Source organism: Lycium barbarum, chromosome 6 (assembly GCF_019175385.1).
Source record: "Lycium barbarum isolate Lr01 chromosome 6, ASM1917538v2, whole genome shotgun sequence".
In the NCBI taxonomy this organism is placed as follows: Eukaryota; Viridiplantae; Streptophyta; class Magnoliopsida; order Solanales; family Solanaceae; genus Lycium; species Lycium barbarum.
The window spans coordinates 119,216,509-119,230,664 of NC_083342.1; the positions used below are offsets into that span (position 1 = coordinate 119,216,509).

The window sequence follows — 14,156 nt, forward strand, 5'->3', positions numbered from 1 at the left end:
GGTTTTAATGTAGTTGAGGTTACCCTGATTTTCTGATCCGGGTAAATGGGTCGGTTCTGCGGGCTATATCCTGATGGAGCTTTTTTGTTTGGATTATTTGTACTTATTTTTTGTTCCTATTTTGTGTTGGTTTTTAATTATTGTCTCTCAACGGAAATAAGAGTAACTTTTTCGAGGGATATAAGTTTATAATTTGTATCCCGCTAGGTATAAAAAAGTTCAATTTTGAAGGGCAACAATTAAAAATCAGCCAATTTGAAGAGCAAACCATGCAATTTCTTCTTTTTTTTTCCTGAATTTGGATCCTTTTTACATTTTTACATTGCAAATTACATGCGTAAATAATAGTAATACTTATGGCGGCCTTTTAACCAATTTTCACCCACGAATTAGTGTTAAATAACTATGTGTATTAATTACATTAAACTAATTTTAAAATTATAAAATGAAAATGTTTAATAGTTATTCTTTGTTATTAATTGACACGTTAGTTACTTAGAAGTTAAGCTTAATGAATAAATTTTAGTCTCAAAATATGTTACCATTGTCAAAAAATAAATTAGTCTCAAAATCATCCATACATGATTAAAACGTGTTAAGCGAGTTGAGTCGAATAGGCGCAATCAAACTGGGACTTGACAAGGTCGGACTTTGACCGAGTCTTAACCAAATCGAGTCAAGTTTAGTCAAATTTCGACTCAAATCAAGTCAGGTTGGGCCAAAATTTAAGTATAACTAGTTAATTGACCCGCGCGAGTTTGCTTTGTAAATTTAATAGATGTAAAAAAGATAATAATAAATTATAGAACAAAATATAAATAATATTTGACCTTAGAATACATAAATAGTTAAGATGAAAAATCAAACGGGTGAGTGTGAGTCAAAAAAATACACATGAAAAAAATAGAAAAACAAATTCAAATAAATTAAAGGGATAACTACATGATATAACAAACATATAGTGGGTATTGACATTTAGTAGCTATAGTTTAATTTAATTACTTCTCATAGCAAATATTTGTGTATTAATACCATTTAGTAACTATATATATATATATATATATATATATATATATATATATATACACACAAAATAGAATACTCATTCCACTATTCACTTCCAACCCATCCCTCCCATCTCTCTCCCCCCTCTTCTCCCCACTGCTCTGCCGTCGGCCACCACCGCTGCCGGAGCTCCGGCTAAAATGTCGTGCCCCTTCGCCACCGTCACTGCCAGCCCCTTCCTTTTTTCCTTTCTTCTTCGGTGCCAAAAAGGAAAAAAACACTCAGATCTACGCCGGAAAAGCCCCAATAGCGACGGATCTGAGCATTGTTGAAAGCAAAAACGAAAAAAAAGCTCAGATCTATGGCGGATCTGAGCAGTGCAGCCGACGGTGGCTTCTCCGGAGAAGAACAAAAAAACTTAGATCTACGTCGGAAAAAAAATGTTGTCGTTGTATTAGTCAGAATTTTTTCCGGTCAGATCTGGAAAAAATCTAGATTTTCGCTGTATTTGTTGTATATTTACTGTGTATACAATATTTTTCGCTTGTATTTGGTGTATACATACCGGAAAATATAGCGTACTTGTTAATTTTTTGGTGTATCTATATTGTATACAGTATTTTTCGCCTATATTTGTTGTATACATACCGAAAAATATGGCATATTTGTTAATTTTTTGGTGTATGAATGTTTGATACTGTATTTTTCGTCTGTATCTGTTGTATAAATATGGAAAATATGATGTATTTGTGTAATTATTGGTGTATATGTATTCAGTTTTTACTCGTTGTATTCATGAATACAGCAAGCCAATTTATGAATACAGATAGTTATTTTATGAATACAGTTGGAAAAAAAATTGTTATATTCATGAATACAACTAAAAAAAAAATTGAATACACATGTGGGAGCTGGGCTGATTTGCTACAGAACGTAAATATTGAAACATTAGCTATGCAGCTTGATTAAACCCCAAATGTTTACTATTTATGTAAAATGCCCTAAATTAAATTTCTTACTAGAAAGGAATCAAAATTAACCTGTTTGGCCAAGCTTCTAAAATCAGCTTATTTTGAAAAGTACTTTTTTAAAAAAGTATTTTTTGTGAAAAACAGTTTGTGTTTGACCAATTAATTTAAAAAACACGTTTGAGCAGCAATTAGCGCTTGACCAAGCTTTTAAAAAGTGTTTTTAAGTGTATTTTTCTCAAAAGTGCTTCCGGGGAAAAGTTACTTTTTTAGTTTTGAAAAACTGCTTTTGCTACTCCCCAAAGTACTTATTTTCTCCCAAAAGCTTGGCTAAACACCTCACTTTTTTAAAATGAGCACTTTTTGAAAAAAATAAGTACGTTTGGAGAAAAATAAGCTTGGCCAAATAGGCTATAATTCTGATTTCATTGAAAAAAAATTTATGTAGCATGTCTTCTCTCATCCTTCCTTCCTATTTAAATATTATTCAGACATATTGCTATCAATTTCTATATATGAAATTGAGGGACATTAACCCGGTTATGTTGCATGCCTTGTTGATCAGAAAATATATTTATTTATGAATTTTTACAAAAAAAGTTGAAATCCGTTGGCTTACGTCCTCCCTAGTTCTGGCTTGTTGCAATATTCATAGTGTTAATATCTTGCTCTTTCCTTCAAGGTCAAAGACGGTTTCTTTGTGTTATTCATTAATCGACATAGCACTAATTTCTTGCTCATGTCCTCGCATAATTCTTGTGTTCTTCATTAATCATCATAGCGAGAATTTCTTGCTCCCTCGCTCAATCTGTTTGATTTCTTTTTCACTGTCTTTGAATCCTTCTCTTTTGAACCAAAGCATTTCTTTAACCAAAATAAAAAGAAGTGATCACAATGACATAATAAAATACAAACTAATATTAAACAAAAGTTTGTCAATATTCCTAAACACCAAAGAGGTGATAAATCAATAAAAAGTGCACTAATATTCATACCTAAATCCATGAAGGGTTTTTTTTTTTGTTGAGAAAATTGCTTGGCATTTTGGTAAATGATCGATGAATGAATGTAGATAAACTCAACAATAACCATCCAAAATGTCACGGACAAACTACAATGCGCGCCGGTGAAATATACATTGATAAATATAAATAAACTCAATAATGACTGACAAAAGATTGTGATTAAACTATAACACCGATAAAACATGTCGTTCTAAAAAGCAAAGTTTTAAAATATTACTAACAAATAATTAAATTTTCATCAAATATATCTCCATAACAATGTTTCATATGTAAAGAAATAGATCAATCATCATACGTCAGATATCTTAAAAGTTAGTGAATTAAAGTAGTAAAATCCGCAATAGATGTTTTAACTTTTGAGAGAAATTTTTAATCTCATCGTGAAAAATTGGATTATTGTTGAAGAACTTTTTAAAACTTTGAACTTCCTAATGATTTCCTTTTTGTAATCTACGTAATTATTCACACCAGTCTGACATAAGAAAACGGAATTATGAACTGTAATGGATAACAAAAAGTGAGATGAAAGTAATAAATTTAAAAAGATAAGGATGAGAAATGGCAACTTTTATAGTTTTATGCAATATTGCAATTAACTCTTTTAAATAGAGGCAAATCTAGGATTAAAAAGAAGAAGAAAAAAATATAGTAAATGAAAATTGATCCCTAATCCTCTAAATAAATAACTCAATCTTCAATCAAATGCACTATTTTATCTTTTTATAGCATGTGCTTCAGAAGTTAATATTATATTAATTTTAAAAAATATATACATAATACCTAATTTTATTGAAAGATCATGAGTTCACGTGATCAAAAAAATTAATACATAACTTCGCCCCTGCTTTTTCAGACAAGCCTTTTTTTAATTATAAGTATTATTTTAAATTGGGAAAAGTCAAAATTCTATTAAAAAAGATAAATACTAATGTTGGCTTATAGAGCGCCACATCATCGGATCTATATTCTGCAATATATATATTGAACAGGGAGCATTGCTAGGCCTACTTGGAGGTTTATTATTTTAATAAGTATTATATTTAACAAGTACTTTTCAATGTTAGTATAGAATAAAAGAGTTACGAATCCTAAATATATTTCAATTATATTTTAAATTAGACATTATAATCCCGTTATATAATTCTGGTATTATAATCTCTTCATACAGTCTCGATACAAGTTGTTCACCGATCGAACGATCTTATACAACTATTTGTGGGATAAGGGGGTTAGTGTAATGAAATAACTTGTAAGATTATTTTATGGCAGAACACCTAAACACCTTCCCCTCCCCACCCTAAATCTCCCTTAAACTATATTTGGTCCTAGTTATCCAGCATTTGACATTTAAATGATAGTCCGTACTTGATTTTTCTATAATTCAAGTAATTTCAAATAATGTTTGGCGTGTAAGAATGTACAAAATCTAATATACCATTTCGTTTTTATTATATGATCAGTTGCTCGGGAAATAAATCCCACCTACGCTTCAACATTAATTAATTAATTAATTTAAAAACAATTGTTAATTCCCTCCAAAGTCAAACTTGTTGCAATTAGAATCCTAAGTTTACTATATTTGTAATTCCTTTTCTTTCTCCTATTAGGAGTAAGTACATTACAGAATCATGAAATATTTCCATAAATAAAGAACCTAGTGAATATCTCTCTAGGTTGGTTCATAACGCCATAGTACTCCTATTCCTATATATAGTCATCATTGTTTTGCCTGTGTAGTTTGTAAATATTCGCTGGTGTTTCCTGCCAGTCATGGCCGCCAATGTCTCTGCTACTGTTGCCACCTGCAGCAATATACTCAACAAACAACACTGCTTGTGTTCTCCTTGCAGGACAACTCCATCGTATAAAAACCTCCTAATTAAACCGTATCAACAACAACGTCTCTTTATCTCCAAGAACCTGAACCCCCGGCCCTTTGCCGCCATTGTTGTTAATTCGTCGTGTAAGTTAAACAATGTGGATCCACAACATGACCATTATTCGGACAACAAGGACGACAAGCCTAGGGAAGAGTGTGGAGTGGTTGGCATCTATGGTGATCCAGACGCCTCGCGCCTATGCTACTTGGCACTCCACGCGCTTCAACACCGTGGTCAAGAAGGTGCTGGTATGGTTACCGTCCATAATAAAGTTCTCAAATCAGCTACAGGTATTGGTTTGGTCTCAGATGTGTTCAACGAGTCGAAACTTGATCAACTCCCTGGTGACATAACTATTGGTCACGTTAGGTATTCCACTGCTGCTGGCTCTTCTTCAATGCTGAAAAACATTCAGCCTTTCGTTGCTAGTTCTAAATTTGTATCCTGTGGTGTTGCTCACAATGGTAATTTTGTGAATTACCAATTGCTTCGCACTGAACTTGAAGGGAAGGGGTCGATTTTCAGTACCACCTCGGATACTGAGGTGGTACTTCACCTTATAGCAAAATCAAAGGCGAGGTCGTTTGTTTTGAGGATTCTTGAGGCTTGTGAGAAGCTTCGAGGAGCTTACTCTATGGTGTTTGTGACCGAGGACGGTAAGCTAGTGGCAGTAAGGGACCCGTTTGGGTTCAGGCCATTGGTTATGGGTAGAAGGAGCAATGGTGCTATTGTTTTTGCCTCGGAGACATGTGCTTTGGACTTGGTTGAGGCTAAATACGAAAGGGAGGTCCATCCTGGTGAGGTAGTACTAGTAGATGATACTACTAAAGAAATTCAATCAATGTATCTTCTTCAGCCTCATCCTCCTAAACCTAAATCTTGCATCTTTGAGCATATTTACTTTGCTCAGCCCAATTCAATAGTATTTGGGAGGTCAGTTTACGAGTCTAGACATGCTTTCGGGGAAATCCTTGCTACAGTGTCCCCTGTGGATGACTGTGATGTTGTGATAGCAGTTCCAGATTCGGGCGTTGTTGCAGCACTTGGTTATGCAGCTAAATCAGGTGTACCATATCAACAAGGCTTAATCAGGTCACACTATGTTGGCAGGACATTTATTGAGCCATCACAGAAGATTAGGGATTTCGGGGTGAATCTTAAGCTGTCACCAGTTAAAGCAGTATTGGAGGGGAAAAAAGTGGTTGTTGTGGATGATTCAATCGTCAGAGGGACGACCTCGTCGAAGATTGTAAGGATGTTAAAGGAGGCAGGGGCAAAAGAGGTCCATATGAGGATTGCAAGCCCTCCAATTATAGCTTCTTGTTACTATGGGATAGACACTCCTAGTACAGATGAATTGATATCTAACAGGATGAACGTCGAGGAGATTAGGAAGTTTATTGGGGCTGATTCTCTAGCCTTTCTGCCATCTGATAGCTTTAGTAAGTTATTAGGCAGTGATCATACAAACTTTTGTTATGCTTGCTTTTCAGGCAAGTATCCACTCCACTTTGATCAACCATAGAAATATGGGGGAGTCTATAGATGATAGGATGAAGTCAACTGCAGCTGCCACATAATTTTTTCATTAGTTCTTTATAGTAGTATTCTTAAATGATTATTTTCAAGTATAACACCTTTGATATCATACTTCTCAGCAACTTATTTTTCAGTTGCATTGAGTACATAACATTTCAATCTCCCAGAATACTCTACAGGAGAATCACTTCTCAAAATCAATTTCTCCCATGACTTAGCAGTGACAACTTCAGCTGCACATTACAAGTTAGGAAGCGATTGTTAACATAACTTTTCAAAATCAACCCTATAATATAATTTTACATGACTTTATGCTTCTGGTAGAAGCTGCAAAATTTGATCTCTTGTGCAGATGTAAGCTGGATAAGAGACCTTGCTATTTGCTTATGCTTTTCCTATGTTGTATAAAAGCTTTTGCTAATCGTTACTGGAAACTTAAAAAGATTTCTATTATTTCAGAGGATTTTCAAGCATTCATGGCTTATAACTAAAGGCTTGCATTACTGGATACCCACTGTCACGGTGCAACATGTTTTCAAAATTTAAGTGTTAAGAAACAAAAGGTTGACCATAATTCACCTGCCATAGTTCAAACTATCATCTGATTAAAAGAACATGGCTCTCTCTTCCCGCTCTCACTTTCGCTTTCCCCTGCACCGTTACTCTTTCTCTGGAAAAAGGTGGGAGGAAAACTCATTTCCATTTGCTTCCTTTTTCTTTCCCTCCTTCCCCAAGTCCCTCTCCTGGGATACCCAAGATCTCGATGGATTCGACTCGTATCCGGATACAACACTCTGCTTAGTACCTCCTTCATCGTTCAATGCTACACCGCATGCTCTGTTCAAACTCCGTCTCCAACGCGACGTTGTTAGAGCTAAGGCACTTTCAAACCTCGCCGGTGTTAACACCATCGGTGGCCGCCGCGCTCCTTCTCTTCAATGCTACACCACATGCTCCGTTCAAATTCCATCTCTTATCCGACGTTGTTAGAGCTAAGACACTTTCAAACCTCGCCGTTGTCAACACCACCATCGGCCGCCGCGCTCCTTCATCCTTAAATGCTGCACCACATGCTCCATTCGAAATCTGTCTCCAACGCGATGCTATTAGAGCAAAGGCACTTTCAAACCTCGCCGACGTTAACACCACTGTGGCTGCCGCGCTCCTTCATCCTTAAATGCTACACCACATGCTCTGTTCGAACACCGTCTCCAACGCGACGCTGCTAGAGCTAAGGCACTTTCAAACCTAGCTCTGAAAAAATGAAAAAAAGTAGGGGATAGAAGAGAAGTGGCTCAGCTCAAAATATAAGCAAGACTTATTTGCCTTATTGATCCATCAATAACACATGAAAAAAACACCATAAAACTAAGATAGAAGATCTGAAAAAAAAAAATAGTAAGATTGGTTGTTGTTTGGTCATTCTGGGATTTCTTTTGTTATTATTAGGAGGAGCTTAAACTAGAGGTATGCTTAGGATGAATCGAGATACTACTTCATCAAAAAGAAAAGGAAATAAAAAAGCACATAATGTAGCTGAATTAGATGAATCAAAAAAGGTGAGAAGATTAAACAAAACGTTTCCTAATTTACACATGTCGGTGCAGATTTTTCGGCTCGACAACGTCATTCGATAGGTCTTGACACTGGAAACATCTCTGTAGTGCAATGACGCACTAAAAATAGAATCACATATTATCCTATTGTGCACAACACAGGATTGTCCGCAAATCGACTCACTTCCGAAGATAGGGCTATACTTCAGGGCATCATAGGGTTTTATTTCAATCCATTTGATCGAGGTAAAATTCCAGTGTCGATCATTGAACTATTAGATATACATATAAGACATGATATGGCTCTATTTTGTGGCTAACGTCACCGTAGAACAGCCCTCGATCGAGTTACGGGAACAACACATTAACTAGTTGAAAGATCTATTATATAACTTTGTCGCGAATCCTCTACCAAACGACGTGCTTCATCTAATAGACACAAGCCTTCACAGCACTAAGGCTAAACCTGACATGAAAGAGGTAGTGTTGATGCATCCATCCTTTCATATATATAAATTGTACCATGTTTGCATTTCTCATGTATATGTATAACCTGTACCACTGCCATAGAAATTCTCCTAATTCAATTGTCCTCAATCAGTTTTTGCACTTTTTGCATACAATCAACACCTATAGCTAGTCGGGAGAGAAGAATAAATGTTAATGCACGGCATAGTACGAAATGGAATGCTTTCCTCACTCAAATCGTTGGTCATCTTAATCAAAAAACATTTCAAACATTAGTTAGGTGTATTTATATGCATGAGGCATGCATACTCCACTATCGAAGAGTTCCCATTCTTATTACAAAAATAGTTTCAGTAACTTCAATTTGAAACAAAATTGTCGAACAACTAGTCAATTCATGCACATTTATTAGGGTGAATTAGTTTTAACATTTTAGGGTGAACTAATCCTCTTAAAGTAGACATGAAGTTGCATTTATTTCCACTTATGATTCCACCAACCTTGTACATACTGAAGTTGCATTTATGGATGTTTAATGATTCCATCAACCTTACACTCAAGTATTTTTCTTTATAGAGCTTGTAATTAGATACTGCAAGATTCATTTGACTCCCTCCCCACATCTTCCCATACTCTCTTGGTTGCACTTCCTTTCTTCTTTTTTCTCTCTCTTATTTCACCTTCTTCTAGTATAATGGAATATAAAATATTAGATAATATTTATGACAAAACATATGAACGTGAGGTGTGGAATCTCCTCGTAGCTATGTTCTAAAATTAAAATAAGATTTTCTCTCTTATTTTACATTACTAGCAAAAAATTGGCCAAACCATATTAGATTAATATGCTTCTTTTAATATAGTTTTCTTTGTCGTCTGATTTATCGTCGTTCAAGGTTTGCAATTATAAGTTTTCGCGTGACGCCCTGATTATTCCGATCCAACACAAATAACTAGGCGGATAAATGTAGAAGACAAGGATTTACCAAAACAAAATATTTCTTAAGTCATTCGACGTAAAACTAAACAAGAAAAAGTAATACTAATTGTTGTAATATAATGGAGTAATGTCCACTGCTCTTCTACATGATGCATTGTTAATCCTCCACTATTTTTCACAATTGTGGGTTTAACTCTCACGCCCATAACCTCCCCATAATCTTCCTCATGATGTCAATGATTACATATTCGTGACACCATTTGATGTTCCTCAATGTAGTCATATAAATAGAGGTATTAATAGTTGAAGACATTTGTGGAACACTTGAAAGAGAGAAGAAAGTTATCCTATATTATTGTTATTTTAAGCTTTAATTTTACAACACTAATAAAGTTGTTCTACACTAATAGGTCTTATGATAACAACACTTGCTCATTTGTAAGAAATAATCACGAGATGCAATGTGTAATGCGACCACCATTTCCTCCTGTAAATGGGAATTTAATAGAGCGCCTATCAATAATTGATGCTTATAGTAAGGGGTTCAACAAAAAAACTTATTGTTGTGATTCTGTATTTTGGACATGTTTAGGCTTATCATGAGGTATTCTACTAGTAGATTACAATTTCTTTTCAAGATCAACTTGTATCTTTTTATTGTGGGAATGAACCAACTATTGGGTCATAACACAATTCGCCAAACTTTAACATACCAAACAACACAATTTTTTTATTTTGAATACTTTTGGCATGTTTATATGGGTCAACTTCCCAAATTGACCCCCCGAAAAAAATAATGTCCAACCCAACCCACCAAAACTTGAAACTGTGCAAAAAATATATAGCTCAATTATTGCAGAAAAGCAATCAAATTAATTTTTCATACCATAAAATCATTTAACATATGCTATTAATTTTCATAAAAAGTCATGTTGGCTTTTTGTCATTGAAAATTAGCCGAAAAGTTCCTTTCTCATTACAAAAGTATTTTAAAATCCGCACCAATCTCTTAATTTTTTATTTTATTTTATAAACTAACAGTAATTTTTTTTGATAGAAACGGAAATTTCATTAATTTTATAAACAGTTAAAAACTCATTTCTATCAACATATTGTGTTTGGGATATTACATTCATCTATCTTATCTTGATTTTTCTGTAACAAGATATGTTTAAATTGTAACAAGATATGTTTAAATGATAAATATAGTATGTTATTCGGAAACTATCTTTTTCAACAATTATCTATATCTATATTATTTTAAAAGCATGAATATAAATGTTGGTTGATCAAAATATCCTTCAAATATTGAACGACTTTTTTACTCCTATAAAAGTTAAATTATTATTCTATAGCTGGATACTAATATCATATATCCTAATTTTACGAATTTGAAGTCAAAAACAATTGCTAGATTACAATAGTTGGAGGAGTCTTCCTAATATGAACTGCAACGAGATTAAAACTTCTTCAAAAGCTTGAACCCTTCTAGCATTAAAACTACTACATTTAAATAATTTAAATCTCTTAAAAAGTTGATGGCAAAGATGGTGTTTTTCTCTCCGCTCATATGTGCTAACTTGTATCTTGTTCTCGATCAAAGCATGCTTCTTTAATATGCTTTTGTCTTTTATGTTTTTTATTTTTAGGAATAATAAGATACCTAATACTTATATTTCTATTATTCTTGTCGTCGCTTGTAATCTTTATGTTCTGAGTTGTATATGAGAACTTTCAATTTTATAGGAATATTAACTTTTTCAGAACTTGTCATTCGTACAGTTATCTCATGAGATTAATGCTGAAATCTGGCATGGATCATTAGGTTTTGGTGGTTCTTGGAGATAACACTACGGTAAATTTTCTGTTCTTGACTATTGAAATGAGTTTTTTCAATATATTGTAAATTTGGTTCTTGATAAGCATGTGTTCTGGATAAAATTTTGACTTTTTCTTTTTTTTATTTTTCATTTTTTTCAAAAGATATAACTGTCAATAGGAACAGGAATTGTCCCTTTAATGAGAGTTCAACAAAGGATAACTAAAAAAATGCCCTTTAAAGTAGATAATAGCTTCAAATAGTATACTACATAGAGAAAGCATTGTACTTTAGAGTAGTTAAGAAGCTTAAGATGACATTGTTGTGTTGGTATCATTTTTCCGTCGAAATTATAATGTTTTCCAACTAAGTTAAGGTATCGCGAGAAAACAAAAAGAAGCAAAGCATAGTCTTTCCATTAACTGGCTCTTTCCGTTGTTCATAGAAATAATTCTATCATTGCCATCAAAATTATATGTTTCAAGGTGAGTCAATTGGATTTCTTGGTCGAGATGATCGTTTCATTCTTGGTTAGATGATTTTATTTTAATTAAGTGTTATTCACTACTGAGTGTACTTGGCATCCCAAAACCAATTAAACAATAGCATAGTGATTTTGTAGAATGCGTATATTTTATTGTTCGGCATGATCAAGTTTCCAGTTATATGCACTAACTCAAGGAAAATATGGTGACAAGAGTATTTGTTCTTTAAGTTGTGACTTGTACGTTGATGCGTGATATGTTTCTCAAGGGCTAATTCTCTCTGAAGGGAGAGATTTGAGTCGATCTCTTTGATGTTGAATGTCTAGAGATGATGATTGGGTGTATTTAGATGTTTAGAGTCTATATATTTAAGAATTTTGAAATTGCAGGGATACGAAAAAATCATACTTTTTCATCACTTAAAGGAGTAATTTACGTACGTAGGCACAACAAATAAACTTTTTGTCAATTCTTTATTTAATGTTGACTTTTATGTCGTGGTTTTGCATTCACAAAATTGTGACCAAATTATTTTATGAAATTTTTATCAAGCTTTCGCTATTTTTTGACATATTTATGGTTTATTTTAAATAATATATGCAAATTACAAAGCTTAAGAGAATCACAAATAATATTACCTAATATTTTTTTTGTGATGATTTAGATTGATAGGAAATAACGTGCAGAGCACGTTTATAGAGAGTAGTTTATTTTAAAAGCATGAATATAAATGTTGGTTGACCAAAATATTCTTTAAATATTGAACAACCTTTATACCCTTTTAAGTTGATATTTTCTCTAAATAATAATTTCATATTGGATAAAATTGTAATATTAATTTTTCCCTAATATTTAGGATGTCGAATTCAACTTAAAATTAAAATCCTTCTACAACCCAATTTACTCCCTTACTTTCTTTTTTATTTTTTAAATTGAGTTATTAGAAGACAAAGACTCCTACTTACTTATTATTAGTTAACTGATTTCAACCAAAATAATTTAATTTTTTGAACTTCAAAAAGTTAGCAAACTCAAGCAAAATAAAAATAAGATAATAGCTTTAGTGTATGTAAAATAAAACTAAGGACACGTGTAATATGTATAGATGAAAAACAATCTCATTAGTCCAATTAAAAAAAATCAAGATATGTGTTGGGTAACTCGGAAGAATTAGCTATAGGTGACCTTTTAGTTGTGAAATTAGTATAGGTGACTCATGGGGACCACTTAGAAGCAAAACCCAATTAAATTTGGGATTAAGAAAATTGGGGTCCACCCCCGACCTCCCCCCACCCCCAATTTTTTTTTTAATTCTGAAAAGTTTTTCTTTTTTATTTTTTGCAGCTCCCACCCTTCAGGAAAAAAAATTGTTTTGAAAAAAAAGTTTTTTTGCACCACCCCCTCCCCCCCCCCCCCCCCCCCACAAAATGATTTTTCTTCAAAAGAAGTTTTGATTTTTTTTTTTGGTTTCTTACTTCCCCCACCCACCCAAAAAAATTAATTTTGTTAAAAAAAAAGTTTTGAAAATTTTTTATTTTTGGTTTTTTGCAAACCCCCCTCCCCCCCACCCACCCCCACTCCAAAAAAAATCTTGAAATGATTTTTTTGGGGAAAGGGTGGGGGGGTTGGGGGGGGGGGTTTCTGTAACTTCTTTGTGTACATATGTTCCTTTATTAATAATAACATCACCAGCTCTGGCTGTGTGATCCTTTTAGCTAAAAAAAAAAAAGGATAATATCCAGGTTGTTGTTTTTATGTGTTTGTAGTGAAATAGATAGTTTTTCTATTGTTGTCCTAGTATGGTTCAGGATTTAGGAAAATATATCCAACAGATAGTTTTTTTGTTCTTGTCCTGGTATTTATCTGGTTCTATTTGTAGAAGATAACCAACAGATTTGTAGGTGTTGCAACAAATTCTACACTTTTTGCAACCAGTAGACAATCTGTTGCAACGACTCACTAATTTGTTGGACATATCTTCAATTATTGCTTCTGTTAGTAGAAGATATCCAACAGATTTTTAGTTGTTGCAACTTGCAACAAGTTCTACACTTGTTGTAACAAATAGACAATCTGTTGCAACAACGACAAATCTGTTGGACATAGCTTTAGTTATTTGTTTCTGTTTGTAGAAGATATCCAACAGATTTTTAGTTGTTGCAACAAGTTCTACACTTGTTATAACAAGTAGACAATCTGTTACAGCAACTACAAATCTGTTGGACATAGCTTCAGTTATTTGGTTTTGTTTGTAGAAGATATCTAACAGATTTTTAGTTGTTGCAACAAGTAGACAATCTGTTGCAACAACTACAAATATGTTGGACATAGCTTCAGTTATTTGGTTCTATTTGTAGACGATATACTATAGATTTGTAATTGTTGCAACAAGTAGACAATTTATTTATGAATCAACAAATGTTGAGGAAAGATATAGTTAAATTGGCAGCCAAACTGACAATCAATCCTCA

At 33.4% G+C, this 14,156-nt stretch overlaps 1 protein-coding gene across 1 annotated transcript; it reads left to right on the top strand.

Moving 5' to 3' along the window:
• The first annotated feature begins 4,730 nt into the window (after positions 1 to 4,730).
• Positions 4,731 to 6,649, top strand: LOC132645870 (amidophosphoribosyltransferase, chloroplastic-like). The gene has a single exon (XM_060363112.1). It carries the CDS (start codon positions 4,769 to 4,771, stop codon positions 6,401 to 6,403), a length of 1,635 nt encoding a protein of 544 aa, XP_060219095.1. The 5' UTR covers positions 4,731 to 4,768; the 3' UTR covers positions 6,404 to 6,649.
• Positions 6,650 to 14,156: the final 7,507 nt, after the last annotated feature.